This window comes from Dromaius novaehollandiae, chromosome 3, assembly GCF_036370855.1.
Source record: "Dromaius novaehollandiae isolate bDroNov1 chromosome 3, bDroNov1.hap1, whole genome shotgun sequence".
NCBI classification, from domain to species: domain Eukaryota; kingdom Metazoa; phylum Chordata; class Aves; order Casuariiformes; family Dromaiidae; genus Dromaius; species Dromaius novaehollandiae.
Genome location: NC_088100.1, coordinates 45,636,817 through 45,653,028, shown reverse-complemented (window position 1 = coordinate 45,653,028; position 16,212 = coordinate 45,636,817). Strand labels below are relative to the sequence as shown.

Here is a 16,212-nt window from a genome sequence, read left to right as displayed (position 1 = left end):
TTAAGAAAAAAATTTTTTTCCTTTCCTTTCTTGTGGAGTGATAAAAGCATGCAAAAGCCCAGTGGAACCATCTTGGTTTCCCTTTTCAGAATCAAATCACACGGTATGAAAAGTGGGAAGAGCTGAGGAGGAGGAGAAGGACATGAAATAGTTATAAAAGGAATGAATATTATCTGTAAAGCTAATCTCTGCAACAGATAGCTGCTAAAAGAGCAGTTTGGAGGCATAGACTTGCTCATTTTTAAAACATTGCATGAGCTAAAAAATACTTGAGATTGTTTAATGGGGTCATAAATATTGTCTGTGCAGTCCTTTTTCTTTCTGACCTCTAAGGGAATCACAGATAAAATTCTGAGGGGTCCATGGATTTCAAGAAGAAACACTATGTTTGTTGACCAAAATAAATAGGTGATAATGGATGCAAATACCCAGGCAATATGTACGACTACCCAATACAGCTGCTCATGCTGTGATATATTGTGAGAGTGCTGGTTTTGCACACACATACACATTCCCTTGAATATGCTGTGACGACTTTGTTCTTCTTTGAAGTTTTTATAATGTCTTCTCTGTAAGCACACTCTCATTTACCTATGTGAATATATAAAGCATAGTTTACTCATATGGGCTAAAAATATTCAAAGGTGAGCCAGTGACCACATAAAAACCTTAAAAAGCAACAAATTTATCTTGTGGACAATGCTGCCATCTGGTGGTGCAAAACCAAAACGTTATCCAAATTCACTATATTTTAATAAACAAATGAATTGCATCTATTGCATATATGACTTGGAAAATTCTGTCTTTGGAAATCAAGTTCCTGCCAAATGAGCAATAATTTTTATTTTGAACAACTTGTAATGCTAGAATTTTGTTCTCTTCAACTATTTCTGTGAAGGTTGAACTTGGGATAGTTATTTTGCTGCATGCATTTATGTTCATTTCTGTGTAACCCTTCTTATTGTATGTAGGTTAATAATATGTATTTTAAGTTATGGTAAATTATAAGCAGTGTCACTAAGAACTGACTGGACCTTGGCCTTTTGAAGCAAGGTTTCTGATGCCTCTTTGGAAAGAACCTGCACGATTTATTTCCAAACATTTTTAATGTGTTTGCACATCAGAAGGCAAGTCACAGTATTACTGACTAGATGTATTTACTGGAGTCTTTTGTGTTGTGTTGCAGGTGAACTGATTAACCTTGCGATGTATTGTGAACGAATAAGGAGGAAATTTTGGCCAGAATGGCACCATGATGATGATAACACTCTGTATGAATCTGAGGAAAGCAGTGAGGCAAGCAAGACTCACTCCCCCTTGCAGGACTTCAGCTTTTATTCAAGGACAGAAACATTTGATGAGGAAGGGACAGAGAACAGCATTTCTCATACCCCTGACACAGATTACACCGGACACTCCCTCTTTGATTCGGATGTGGACATGGATGACTGCCGAGATCAGGAACAATGCAAGTGATGTGTATGAGCATCTGCCCTTTAGCACACATGCTGTTTCTTGGGATCAGTCTGATTTATTTTTTTCTCCAGGTTCTGAAGAGGTTTGTACCACTTTGGAAGAGATCATTGTCCTTGATGTGGCTATCACATGCAACCTGGACTATTTCAACCTTATTTCATTTTGTGTAACTGTTCAGATGGAACCAAGGTAAACAGTTATTTAAAACACACATGGGAAAACTGGAGGTCCGGAGGGCAACGGGACTTTTCAGTCTGCATTTTGCTCCCATTGCAAAGCAGATCCCAGAATTAGGTGGGAGAATCCTCCAAGAAGTGGAGCATTTTTAAGAGCTGGTTTGTGTTGAGATCTTATCTTCACAGAAACAGGCTGAGGACAAAAAAGGAAAACAGGTTACTGGCACACCCTTCTCCCTTAGAAGGAAATGATGATGCAGTGTTGATTTGGCAAAGTTTCGGGAGGCTTTTATTTGATGGCTTCCTATACTTTGGGTTCATATGCTATTACAGAATGTATGCAGGAAAGGACTGCTCCTAGTTATTTTGGAGACTGTTGAGAAAGGCAGGAGGAAAATATGTTGCTAAAGAAGGCAGCTTTTTAATGTTTCTTATTCTTTGCAGAAGTTTGAAATCTCCATTCTAGAATGTTTTTATTCGGAAGGAAAATGTTAGTTTTAATGTATAATCTCCCAAACGCTTGTCTGGAAAGTGTGTTGGCCAAAGCCTGCCTCAAGCATCTAAATTTTCTCTGTGTTTTTGAATAATTATTATGTTTTTGCTTCCTGCCACTGTCTATTGTCTGCTATTGCCAGACACTGCTAAAGAATTGGGATTTATTACTGAAAGTCTGGTTCATCTCAGGAGTGGGTGCTTTATGCTCTTCACACAAAGTTTGCAAAACCATTTTGGATGCTTCTAGGTGTGGGATGCTGTGTAAATACAAGATGCTGGCCCAGGCAATCAGATGCTTTAGAGCTGGCTAGGAAGGTGCTTCAGTGAATGTCCTGCATTGTGCTGGCTTTATAATGTGCAGTTCTTAAAGGCAATGCATAGGAGCAAGCTGTGGTAGACAGCTGTGTCAGTGCTATGGTCTGTGAGGGTTCCCAGGTGCTGAAGTAGTAATCAGAATTGATCTTAAGGCATCTTTGTTAGCATGTCTGTGAGTCTGGAAAACCAAATCAAGAATAATTGCACAGGTGCTGATGTGCCTTGTGTTCATGTCTCCCTAAATGCAGGTTAGAAGTCAGAATAAATCTACTGGATTTACTCACCTGTGTGAAGTTAAGCATGATCATCAGTGCTGCTTGGCCTTGACTGGTTGATTTTAAGCAGAAAGAAAGCATATGGAAAATAAAGACAATTTTGGTCTTTGTAAACATGTGAGTAAGACCAGATATTTTGCCTGCAAACTTTGACAGTGGTCCTTTAAAAATATTTTAACTTTAGCTTTCTTGGTGATTTACATTGATGAGGATCCCTCAGTAAAATTTTTATAATATGTTGGTTGTGTCACAGGTTCTGGGAAGAGACAGGGCAGATAGGTGCTGTGGAATGTAAATTGTTGGCTGTCCTGATAGTCTGGAGTTTGAAATAAGCAGAGGAATTTCAATGCTTTCAGGGAAAAATCTCTTTTTCTAGGGATCTTTTCACAGTTTGTAGAGTGTCTCCTAGATAGGAAAATGCTTGCTCTGGGGAAACACAGAGCTAGCTGTGGCTCTGATAGCAGAGGGGAACAGTTCTGCAGTGAATGCCCCTGTCTGTTCCATGCACGGGGCCTGCTACAATGAGAGCAGACAGCTGGTGTGGTCTGAGATGTGTGTGTGTTTGCCTCTGTTTCCTAAATCCCCTACACAATTCCTTGTAGCCAAGTTCCAGTCAATGATCTCCATTGTCGTGGATGGTTATCATTTGCAAAATGAATCAAAAATGAGAAGGCGGAAGATATAATCCAATTACTTAGGACTTTTCCCAGCAAACTAAGCACAGGAATAAGGCACACAAAGTTATGTCTTGCCTTGAAAACACAGAGGTGATGGTCCGAAATGCCTATGAAATGTCACAGACACCAGGGCGGATGTTAGCTACAAAAATTTGAGTCCTGGTATTCTGAATAAAAGGGATCTACATCAGGAAAATCTTATTTAAAAACGTTCATGTGTTTGTGTATCCACGAAGTGAGCTTTAAAGCTCTGTATTTGAAGGCTATGCTTTCTTGGCCTTTTTAGCATTAGGAGAGTTTTATTTGCAGGCTTGGTGGTCCCTGCTGACAGCAGATACATGCCAGCAGTAAAGTCTCAGCTATTAAAAGACCAGCCTGAGTTCAGGGGGCAGTGTTTTCTTTATAAATTCACTAGACTGGCACACCTGTCTGTGGCAGCGGTGTTTGTGTAATCCCAAAATACAGGTTAACCAGAAGTCAGTGACATAATTTTATCCTTCCACATATGTTCAGCTAGATTTTGATTCCATATGGCTGCACACAGCAGCAGGCATAGAAGTGGTGCAAATCCAGTGTCATGTCACTATCTTTTCCCCCAATATCTGAAATGCTTTTCAACAGGTAGCCCAAAACTTTGTTTCCAGGATTGCTTGTGTGAATGATTCAGTGCTATTATGCAGCACTGAGCCTAGATGAATGAGAATCTGAATTGAGAATATCCCTCTTGGTGTCTTTCCTATGTTGAGGAGAGTGAAAAAATCAAAAGCATTCTGTAGTTTTTTATTGCAAGTGACTGCACTGCTACAAAGGTTTTTTCCCTCCCTCACGCTTGTATCTTCATGAATTTTGATTTTTTTTTAATGTAATAGGAGAAAGGTGGAAGAAGCAAAATCATTTGATATCTTTACCACATCTCATGAGGAATATTTGCTGGAATAGCGTTTCAGACAGTAAAAACTTACAAAACTGTAGGCTTGTGGTAGGTCTCATTGGAGTATGTTCATACAGCCTGGGGAAATCATTTCTTCAGCATGGGCTTAAAATCTGATGTTTCTGGTATTGTTTGAATCCAGTGCAAATGACTGCACTGTGCGGGTGTTCAGAAACAGCTCAGACTCAGTTCCAGGAGTGTCAGACTTGCTCCACATGCTCAGGCCATCTGTGGTGCGCGTGTATTTATGCCTGGTACTCCAGGCACTGGGCATTCAGAGTTTGCAGAATTCAGTGTTTCTGAGGAAAGCAAATAATATAAGAGAGGATCCATTTATTCAACTTGTATGCACACAAGTAAGCCTTAATTTTGCATGTGTAGCCACAGGGATCAGAAGCTTTTAGAGCCTGCTTGGAACAGCATGAATTGGGCTTTCACTGTATTGGAGTTGATATAATTTAGGGCAGAGTTTGGGTTGGTGGGTTTGCTGTTTCAGTAGATTGCGGTGTAACCGTTAAGACTGCATGAAGAATAATTACTACTCTGAGAATTTCAGAGATGAGACAAGATCCAAAAAAAGGATTTGGGTGTCCCAGTGAAGACTTACCTAGTTGCCACCTACTCTTGAGTGCTGGGTTCTGCTCCAAGGGCATTTTATACATTGACTATTTTTGTGTAGAAGGCATAAATGATTTTTGGAGCAGGGACCAGAACTCAGGTGACCCCAGCAAGCCTGAGTTCCTAGCTAGATCCTAACAACCAGGAGCTCTCCTGTGAGTGCAGGGAGTCCTCCGGTCAGTTGGTTGTTTTTACAGTCAGGAATGGGAAAATGTAACTTCTTGTTTGAAGGAGCTTATAAAATGTCTTTTGAGGTAATCACCTGGGAAGTATCTTCTGATACTACTACCCTGGATAGAAGAAGAAATTGGACTTTGTTGTTAACCCCGGATGAGTACCTGAACTCTAAGATATTCATGAAGCTAAAAGGCAAGAGACTGAAATACCACAGAAGAGCAAGATAGAAGGGGTGGGGGAGAGAAGGAAGGTTAGATGAGGTGGATCTCATCCTGGGCTCTGCTAAGCAATCGGAGGTGTGGCTGGGCTGGGATCATGTTGCTGCATTCCTCCGTGGCACAGTATCACTTCAGTTTGACATTTCTGTCATGTCAAAGCTTGCAATGGGGCTACAGTTATATTCACAAGTAGTTTTTGCTTTTGCTTCATTTTTGAATAATCAATATGTCTCAGTGGAGGCTTAACTTTGACAAGTGCAGGAACATGTTTTGTTGTAGCAAAGTGAAACAAAATAAGAGGAAGGATCCAAAAGGTTTACAAAAGCAGAAGCAGCTTTTTATTGTCAACTGAGATGTTTCAATTTATTAATCGGTTAGGTGAATGTATTTTATAGCATGTCATATGCCTTCCATTTCTTAGGAATTACTCAGGTTATTTTAGAGGAGAGGCTGGTAACATTCTCCTCATGACAGTTATTCTAGAAAAAGTCTACATTTTGTGTTTGGCTGTGTTTCAATGTAGATGTAAAATTACAAAGCAGTGTCTCTTGCTGAGAACATATGTCTAGTGTACTCTCAAGATTTGGTAGGAAATCTTTGGGTTAATTTATCCTGTCCAAAACAAATATTGACTGTTAGACTTGCTTAAAAGAATTTAATCCGTGCTTTCTTCTTTTGAAAACTGGTTTTGGCAAAATATTTCTGAAAAAAAATTTTTTTAAAAATCTTTCTTTTTTAACAATAACAAAAGAAATAGTAGTTCATTTTGGTTCACATGGAGAAAGTGAGAAGACGACTCTTCTGCAACAAAAATACAGTTTTTTTAAACTTCCCAAAATTTTGCTAAAAGAGCAACCTTTTCTTAGTCCTGATATAGAACTGAAAATTGTCAGAGAACATCTTCTTCCCCCTTTTTTTCCCCTCCTTCACTGTCCCTAGATCTGACGCCCTATTCTTCAAAATTGCAAGCAAGTCCATTTTAGAGATGAACTTAGAGATCCTGGCCACAACGCTGACTGGGAGCCTGGGAAGTAAGGCATCTGTAGTGGTGAAATCCAGGCAGCCCCAGACTGCAGAATGACTGGCTGGTGAGTTTTAATGGCCTTTTCAAACTAGAGCTGGAGGGCAAAGGAGTCCATGACATTAGGCCTAAGATGACATTGACTGCAAAAGATTTCTCTCTGGCTGAGCATCCTACTGCTGCTCTGGAAATGGCCAGAGACTCATTACAGAGTGACATTAGAAAGGGTTCAAAGGCCTTTGTCTTCAGAGTTGAATGGCTTTGAGAGAGTCATGGCTCCTTTTCTTCTGGCACTTGAGTGTGCTGCCTGTACACTAGTTGTGGTCTTTTCTGGTGGCTTATACCGTGAGGCTTCACCTGTGGTTTTGAAATGGAGCCTCCCAGCCTGTAGTGCCCAACGCTGAGTGCAGAGCAGCCAGCACATATGCAGGGAGGGTGGTTATGGTCTTGGCCTGTAGTTACCTGATGTGAGCTTGGTTGTGGTCCCAGCTGCATCCCCCTGTCAGGTTTTGGATAGAACCCTATAGGCAGTCCCTGCAGAAGGAAAGCTAGCTCAGCAAGCCTCCTCCGCTCTGTCCATCCCTTCCCAAAATATTGCAGGAAGTGCTTTATACCCTTTGGATGGGCACTGGAGGAGGCAGCATGTGTGCGTGAGAGAGATCAACCATGGGATGCAAGCAGGTCATCTACTGACAGATCCGCAGTAAAGGACACAGTCTGAATCTGTGATCTCAGGCTAATATTTTGCAAGTATAATTCTACTGACCTTATTGGAGCCATGCTTCATTCACAAGCTGGAGTCTCTATCTTCATTACTGTTAAGAGACGATGCAGTTTCTCCCTGTTACTTCATTTTAAATACCATCAGTGGCTAAATAATAAATTTATTTCTATAATTCTGTTTTAAGAGGATAAATAATTAGTCTTTTCCTCATTTGGCAAATGGGAATTTAAAGAAACCCCTGCATTTCCAATAAAGTTAAATTTAAAACAGCCTGCTTTGTTTCTTAATGTGAATTGCAGCGTCTGATTGTGTAACACTTTGTCATGTCAAAATGGATTTGTTTATCAGTATCAGCATCACTGGCTTTGTCAGCAGAGCTCACTGTTACCAAGTATAGTCAGTGGGGAAAACACAGACATTGGGATGTATAGGTTCTACAGAAATCCTACAGATATGGTGCTTGATTTAAAAACCAAACCAAATCTGATGATCTGATGTTTCAGGTACAGAGGACTGTTCCTTTCCAATTATAACACTGCAAGTCACACATTTTGATCTTTAAAACCGTGGCAATGTCTCTCTAGATCTATATTCTCTTTGAAAAAATATTGCCTGAAATATTTCTGCAGCAGCAGTTCAGGCATAAATTTCTTTTTGTCAATGATGGCTGCTCAAGTAATCATGACAGTTTCATACTGTTTTCATTGAAAGGGTTGTATCTGTCAAATACTAAGCCTTACAAAATATTGCCTGCTGGAAAAGTGTGTTATGTGCAGATTTATGCAGGGCAGCTCACCAAGCGAAATTTGAAGGGGATGAATTTAAGTGGATATTGACCTTAGATGTTTGAATAATAATTTGAATTTGTGTTCTAACAAGTAGCTATTTAGCATAACCTCCCCACCTCACCCCCAAATACTGCAAAACTATGAGTTAAGCATAGGATCAAACTAAATGCTCATTAAACACAGAATTATGTTGGACAGTCTGGTAGCTGGGATATTGGAATTGATAGACAGTATAGATGTGAGTCATGCCAATACATACCAGCAACTGCGATGTAGAGGAATATCCAAGTAGTGTTGTCTAATCTTCCATGGACAACGATGACTGAAGATACCTTTGAATGACCACAGTGGTTTTCAGTAGCTTGTTAGTGCTGCTAATTTTCATGTATGCTGTGCTTTGCTTCAGGTATTCGTTAGTGCTAAATGGACAGAGAAGGGACTCCTTTCAGTAGCTGTTCATCAGGTGAGGCAGTCAATGTGCTGTCACCCTGTCCTTGTGCTACGGAGCTGTGTTCTTATGAGGAAAGGAAAGGAAAAGGAAGGGATCCTTCCAGATTCAACCTTTTTATAGAGCGTTACAGTGGGTTCAGCTTCAAGCTTATTGAACGTGCTCCACTGAGGTACCATTTGCCTTTGTATTCGGTTGACACCCTTTTGAAGAGAAGGCGCTCTCCAGCCCTCTATGCCTCATGGCTAGGTCTGTGTGGAGATGGGAGGGGGGATTTAATTTTCAGGCCACTGACGCTAGTTTTTACAGCTTTGCATTAGTGGAGAAAAACTGTGGCACCACTGATCAGTTCTGTCTCGGCAGTTTTGGCAGTCCTCTCTTTGATGGTTGTCATGGAGGGCTTCTCTTTCGTCCCTTTTCTATACTTGGTAATGTGAAGTACTTCTCAGCAAAGGTTTTTGCAGTTTCCTGATGAGTTTGGAAAATAAATGGGGTATCTGTGTACAGCACAGGAATGTTAATTGATGGAAGCATTCAGCGTGTCACTACAGTGCTAAAATCTTAGTACCACATCCTGTTTGCCCTACTCACAAATTTTTAAGCCCAGATGAGAATGTTACAGGCATTTAGTTTGACTCATGCATAAGAAGGATTGTAGGATTTCATCTAATGATTTCCACATTCAGTTCAACAACCTAAAGCTCAACTGGAGTATATGCTTTCAAAAGGCATTCAATTTTTACAAAACAAATAAATTCTACCGCCTTTGCAGTCACCGACGTAAGTGCCGTAAGCTTCAGCAGAGCCAGCATTTCCCACTGAGGTTACAAGTGACCAAGAATTTACTGCATCTCTTATTCTTATGTCTAATTATCCTCACTTTAAAATTTGCATTATTGGGGCTATTTCCTAGAGTAAGACAAGCAAGATGTTACTCTTGTTTTTTAAACTCTCTAACAGAGTGCTTTTTAAGCTTCACTTGTTGTGACAATATTCTCACTGGGCACTGTGTTTGTGTGTGTTCTTCCCTCACTTTTTAATTTATTCTTATGATGAATCTTTCCTAGAATGTACAGGTTTTTATTTTTCAGGATACTTGAAAAATGCAAGTCCCCAGGTTTTTATCATTGGGATGTGTAATCCAGCAGGAATAAAGTGTGTGTGGGTATGGGGGGAAGGATACATCCAGCTATATACAGTGTACAAGGTTTTACTAGTAAAATGAAACAACACATTGCTACATGAGGACTTCAGTGCTATAGCTGCATTATGTTGTTTGTCTGTGAAATTACATGGGACGTTATTTTAGCACTATTACTACTAGTTTATAAAGCCATATTTAAACTTGTACACTTAATTGTAACATAACTTGAACTTGTGCGGTGTTGATTTGTGTGTATATATATATGTATATATATATATGGAAATCTGTATATTTCGTCTTTATGCCGTATACGTCATTGGTGTGTAAATTATAATTACTGGATCTAAAATACCGTTCTGGTCCATGTCCTTATTCTGAACATCTCTCTGCTTTCTGCAGACCTGTAAACTTAACTGTGCTCTCTTAAGTGGGAGAGAGGGGAATATCTGAAATTTTAACAGCAAATGAGTTAAGCCCACATCTCCCAGGCAAATATCTTTAGCCACCAGCATGTTTTGGATCAGGTCACTCAGTCACTCTTCATCTCTCCCACTGATGCTGTACTGTTGTGGGAAGGATTCCAAGCGTAAGCACAGGAGGAAGTACAGTAGTTAACCTTAGGCATGAGGAGGTATCTCTGCTCCTGTCCCTGTTTATTCCGTGGCTAATGTAAACAGCATGAAAATAAATAATCCTGAGAACAGGATTCTGTCAGAGGAGTATATATATATTTTAAGATCTTTGTCCAAAGCACTGGGCTGGCTAGTTCCATTGTATGATAATGTTCTGGAAATTTTTCAGTGAATGTAAATCCTTAGGCAGGCTTAGCGTGCTGCCTAGAATGATGTGCAGGTACTGCATACCCAAAGATATGGCCTTGGTAGGAGAAATACGGGGCAACAGCATGCTGGCAAGTGATAAAGGCACAAGATGATATGCAGGTGCATTCAGACTGTTTAGAGGTTGGCATCACATCGTGCTTCATAGCTGGTGACACCAATGTTGCAGACCTATATGTCTACGTTACGAAAACCTGCTAGCTGGGTGCATTGCTACCTGATGTTGCTGCATTCTCCTTGGGCAAGCCCCACTCACTGGCAGCGTGGAGACTGTGGGGTGGTCTTGCACCAGGGATGCTTGTCACAGCGGTAGCCTGGGTAAAGGACTAGAGGAAACCACCCAAGCGCCCAGCCTGCCTGTAATTCTTGCATTTGCAACTCTCCTCCCAGGCACCCCAGCCTGAGAAGCGGCCAGGAGCAGGTAATGTTTCCCTTGCAGTGAGGATCGGGCAGCATGCATGCATATGTGAAAACACTATGTGAGAGGTGGGAGAAAGGAAGAGTGGGATTTGTAGGCTATTTACCCAACTTTGTGTTTTGAGAGCAGGGGAGGAGACAGGTAAGTGCACTTTGCCCACCAGAACATTAAAAAATGTGCAAGTCAGGCCAAAACTTAAAATGCCATTCTGGAAATATTTTGAGTTCCTTTGATTGCCTTACAGTTTTATGGTCTGTAAAGTAGATGTCCATAAACTCTTTTTTCTGCCATTAAGACTAGAAACTTCAACTGGTTTAATAAAAATTGAGGTCTGAAACATATGCCTGGGTTGAAATACAGGACTTCAGTCATTAAATATTGCAAATTCGGAAGAGCTGGCAGCCGACAAGAACTGAGAACCTTTTTGATCCCGTCAGTTCTCTCTCAGATCCAGTGAACTTTTTCTGTGTATGTGAAGTACCCACAAACTCTATTTATGCCAGAGTCCCCAAAACTTTAAATTATGATGTGAATAATATTTAGCAAATTACATAGAGCTTTGCTCTTGTGAACAGCTAAGAGACAGAAAGAAGATTGTGGTAGAGCAGCTTTGTGAGTTAGCGTGTATCAACCATTTCACAATAACTGGCCCACTGCAAATGCAAACTAAAGGTATTAGCTTAAACCTCAGTAAAAGAGATTGAAGCTAATGTGTTTTCCCTTATGTTAGTTTGGGGCCACAAGTGCACATGGAATTCTTTACTGCAGTCTTGCTGACAGAAATTTGTTAAATCATAGTAATTAGTGGTACAAATGATCCTTACTTCAGAAAGCACTGCTGAAAAGGTTATGGTATGTGTGTTTTAGATGTGAGGAAAGACAGTCTGAGAGTTCCCCAGGATAGCACCTGTAATGGGAACTCTGCAATTAACTTCCCAAACAGCCTTTTAGCTATCAGCTAGGTTCTGTGTGGGGAATATTCCTCATTTTCAAGCTAGATTATTAATTAATAGCAGCTGATTAGAAGTCTCTATGCCAACTCCATACCCACTTCTGATATCTGTTGAGAGGATGGGGTTCATTTGCCTGCATGTAGGTGTCTAGTGCTGCTTGAGCTGCCCTAGGAGACCTGAGACATCTGTCAGAGCTGGCTGGCAGCACCCCTGGGAGACCTGAGACCTGGAGCAGCAGCTGGAGGGCACACAGGATATTGTACAGCATCTAAAATGATGCCTATACACATATGTTTAGGCAACTGAATCCCACCCTGGTTAACCACTTTAAAGAGAAACAGCCCCCCCCCCCAAAAAAAAAAGAGTGATGTTGGTGATGTTGTTGTCATTAATGTTACCAATATTTACATCATGGTAGGGCCCAGATAATCCGGTCAGCATGTGTCCTTGGATACAGTGTATGCCACAAATTTGGAGAGAGGACTGTGTACTGGAAAGTTTATAATCCCCCCCTGCCCCCCCCCCCCCCCCCCAAAAAAAAAGAGTGATGCTGCAAAGGTGAGAAGGACAGAGTCAAGCAGCTATTATTTCAGTATTTGGCTCTGAATTTGGTCACATACATTTAAGTTCAAATTAGGACCCTGGAAGACATCTCTAGGTGTCTGTAGGTGCATGGTTGCAATCAGTGGAGATCTACTCCGATGCAGCTGAGGGAGCTCCTCAGCTGACCACAGCCAGGTGCCTGCTCTCAGGTGAGGTGAGTCCCTTTGGCTCTGCTGACCCTATGGCCATAATCTCCACAGCGAATAACTGAAGCCAGACTTTTTGCTCACAAATGTACCCTGCAGTCAGACACCTGAGTTAACACCTCTTAATCTCAAACTGAATCTCACCCTAAAACGTCTGTGTCTTAACCTGGAACCCCACCTGTCACCTCTACTTTGATACTTTTTCTGGATAGTTACATATAATTGCAGACACAAGGGGAAGTTTGAAGAAACTTTAGGCTGTAACATTGAGCACTCAAAAGTTAGGAAATACCAGAATTAAGGTTGCCCATGTAGTCTTTATAGTTTTATCTCTTTTTGCATATGTATTCAGTTGCAGATGTCAGTTCTTTCAGTCTCTATTTTTTTCCTCAAGACCTCTGCCTCATCTGGTGCATGGGATAGAGACTAGTGAATTAATGACTAGCTGTTGGTTATTTCATTTGAAGTGTGACACCAAGCCTTATTCACACAAGCGCAGTATTCAAGCCCTGCAATGGAAAGAGAATGATTAATTTCCTCATGAGCTTTTCTGCGGCAGTCATTACCATGGTTTCTGGGTGCTTCACAAATATTAAGTTTATTTTCACAACATCCCTGTTGAGATGCAGTAATAGACAAGACTAGAAAGGTACGGTTGTTAAGGGCCTTGAAACTAAGGGCAAGAAACTGAAATTTGATATAGGAACAGCCAGTGGATGGATTCAAAGAAAGGAAAGATATAAGCAAACAATAGGCTTCAAATGTATTCTTAGTAGATGTACTTTATGTGGGTTAGAGGGTCTTAGAGAATTGTAGATTACTGTAGGATGGAAGATCAGGCTCTGAAATAGAGCTGTCTTTGTCAAAACAGCAAGGGAAGGCTTTAAAGGAGAAATATAACACAGAAGTAATCAGATTTAGAAAGAGGAGTCTCAGACTGTCACCAGACATAGGTCCTTTTTCTGCCCTTCACAGAAAAACTAGTGTGGCTCTGCTGCCGCTGGAGCGTGCTGCTCTTAGGGACAATAGTGAAAGCAGCTTAATTTTATCTGCTTAGGCAGGACAACTTTAAGGTTGGGCCATGCTTTCCCATCATCTCTAAGGCAGCAGTTGTTATTGTTTATTGTTACTGTTAAAGAAGAAGCTTTGGTTTGTTGAAGGGCTTTGGGTTGCTGAAGGGTCTAGATCAATATGCCAAATACATCTACACATACAGAAATTGCCGTAGTTTAATGTAAAATGATTTACCGTGACCAAGAATCCTATAATTATTCAGTGAGCAAACTTCACTGAATGCTAACACAGCTCTTGTCAGTGCAGCTTCTCAGCATCACTTTTTAATGTGTAAATACACGATCACAGAAATAGCCAGTGGAGCAGGGAAACATGATTGCTCCCCCAAGGAGTTGAAGTGCACGGAAGTGGGGCAACGTGCTTGCTGTCGCTTGGGAAATCTTTGGCTGAGCATAGAAGAGATTCCCTTTACGCCAGCCTTTCTTTACTCCCAGTCCTGTTTTTGGTCCCGATCGTCAGTGATTCCTTGTCACAAAAGGATTTAGAAAGGGAAAACATGAAGGTTTTCTGATAAAGCAAGCATCATCATGAAAGCAGTTGGTTCCCAGATATGTGCATCTTTTACTCCTGTAAAATCAGGGTCTGAAGGCTCTGCCTCTTTTCTTCTGAGTTGTTATGCAAGTTCTGAACAGCCACTACTTTTGCAGCTCTCAAAAACTTTGGTGTAATATTTCAGCTGTAAAGCAGTTACGTCTTTTAAAGATGGGAGCGTACCTGCTCTGTGTTATCAGACTTAGTGTCGTCTCAGTAGTCAGTGTGTTCCCACCTGAGTCCTGAAAGGCAATGTCAGCCCTGTTATTCCCATTAAAATAATTCAAAAGGTGGTATTTACTTTAATGTACGTGTAGCAACAAATTTGATTTGGGAAATGTCTGGATTTGGTTATAGCTCATAACCTTTTGGTATTCTGCAGGGTTTAGGTCACTGGTTGTAAAAGTTTGAGGGTGATATGAAGACTTTCTATCTGCTACAGCTATTGTTACTTAGATTTGGCTAACAAGATGGATAAAAGTACTTAATAATAATTTGCCATGTCCATTTTTTTAAATCCGTTGATAGACTTTGGAGAGCTTTGCAAACATGTGTAGCCTGAGCCACACAGTGTGAGAAAATGTCAGAAAGGACTGTCTGTATATGTAATATATGCTGGCAGATAGCCATGGCTGGTGCGAAAAAAAAACGAAAGTTTAAGGCAAGGGGCTAAAACACAAGCTAATGATAGGAGGAATATGTAGAAAAAAACCAATCATTTTACAAATGCAGACCTAATGGCTTTCATGTGAAGTTTTTAAATTCTGTCTAGTAATGAAATCATTTTGATGTAGTGAGGATTATTTAACATTGCTTCCCAGCACTCACATGAACAGATGAGGGACTTGTAGTCTTTCTAATAAGACTAGGTATCTCTCCAGGTATCTTTAGTAGATCCCACAAGAAATGAATAGTAGTTTTTTGCACACTTACTCCCTTCCTCCATGCACAGAAATGGGCATCCACTTTGCTGTCAGTGTGCTTTCAGTGCTTGCAGCTCTGCATGAAGTCAAATTCCTTTGCTTCAAGGATTTGGCCTGTTACTTGTAGGCACTGTGAAATGAGCAATAGATGGGATGTATTAGCAGTTTTCTCACATGCCCCTAAATGATCAGAGATCACTTTCAGCTAGAGGTGAGGCCTGGTGCCCCGCTATGGGCTTCTGGGAATAACCTGCCAGCTCAGGCATCTGCCATGGCAGGAGTTGCTGGCACTCATGAAACCTCAGTCTCTCCAGGTCTGTAAAGAGCCCCACACATTGATTTCTTTTCTAATTGGGGGCGTGAGGGAGGAGATCCACAAAAGGGTGTCTGTATCACATTTAACACTATGATACCCAAGAATAAAGAGCGAGCAGCTGCAACAGTCTAAGCAGTCCAGTTCACAAAGTCTGTGTGAAACAGGATGCTTTACTGCAGGCTCAGTCAGTCTCTTTAGGAAGCTGATGCTGGCAAAGAGGCTAGGTGGATTTTATGATGAACTTTCGCTAGTCTAAAATCTGACCCCTAGGTTAGTAACATTTGGTAGCATCCTGAAGACTTCAGAATGGCTTCTAACAGACTGTCTTAAAATGGAGCATTTTCCCATGCTAATAAGGTTAGAAACTTCTGGATTTGTTGTTGTTGTTTGTTTGTTTTCACACCAGGAGTAAATGTTACTAGATTCTGCAGCAATTTTAAATTCACACAAATATAAGTGGGTGCTTGTCACATTGAACTGTGACTCTGGAAGATGTTCTTTCATCACGTAAATCAAACAGGGTCTCAGCTCAAAGGACGACCTACAGACAAGCTGGTATTCCACTGTCTTTTGGTGGCTTAGGAGATGGGAAGAGGGAAAAGAAACTGGGATGAGAGAGGAATTGATAAAAAAAATACTTGGCATTCAGGTAAATGAACCATTACTTATAATTTTTACTGCCCTTATTACAAACATTATGATTAAATGTCATGGATATCAAAGCATATGTGGAACAACTCACAACAAACACGGGTCCTGTATTTTGGCTTAACTACTTCCCTGCAGCATGGGAGGTGCTGCCCGCTGGGCAGTACCCACCGTGTCGCTCCGCACGTGAACAACTGTTGAAGCAAAATGTGTCATCTTACAGTATCTCTGTTTACAAACCTTGTTAATCTTTCCTGTTTCCATCCAGATTTGAAAGA

The 16,212-nt window shown here is 40.9% G+C and overlaps 1 protein-coding gene across 4 annotated transcripts in view; it reads left to right on the top strand.

Annotated features, from left to right (window-relative positions):
- FAXC (failed axon connections homolog, metaxin like GST domain containing) overlaps positions 1–16,212 on the top strand; it is a 53,807-nt gene that overhangs the window by 25,999 nt on the left and 11,596 nt on the right. For 2 of the 4 annotated variants that reach the window (XM_064508813.1, XM_064508812.1), the window contains exons 6-7: positions 1,187–1,468; positions 1,548–1,665. In XM_064508813.1, coding sequence (XP_064364883.1) covers positions 1,187–1,468; positions 1,548–1,665 — 400 coding nt within the window. Of the gene's footprint in view, positions 1–1,186; positions 9,836–16,212 lie in introns of those variants that run through there. The other 2 variants (XM_064508810.1, XM_064508811.1) reach the window with 2 other exon arrangements.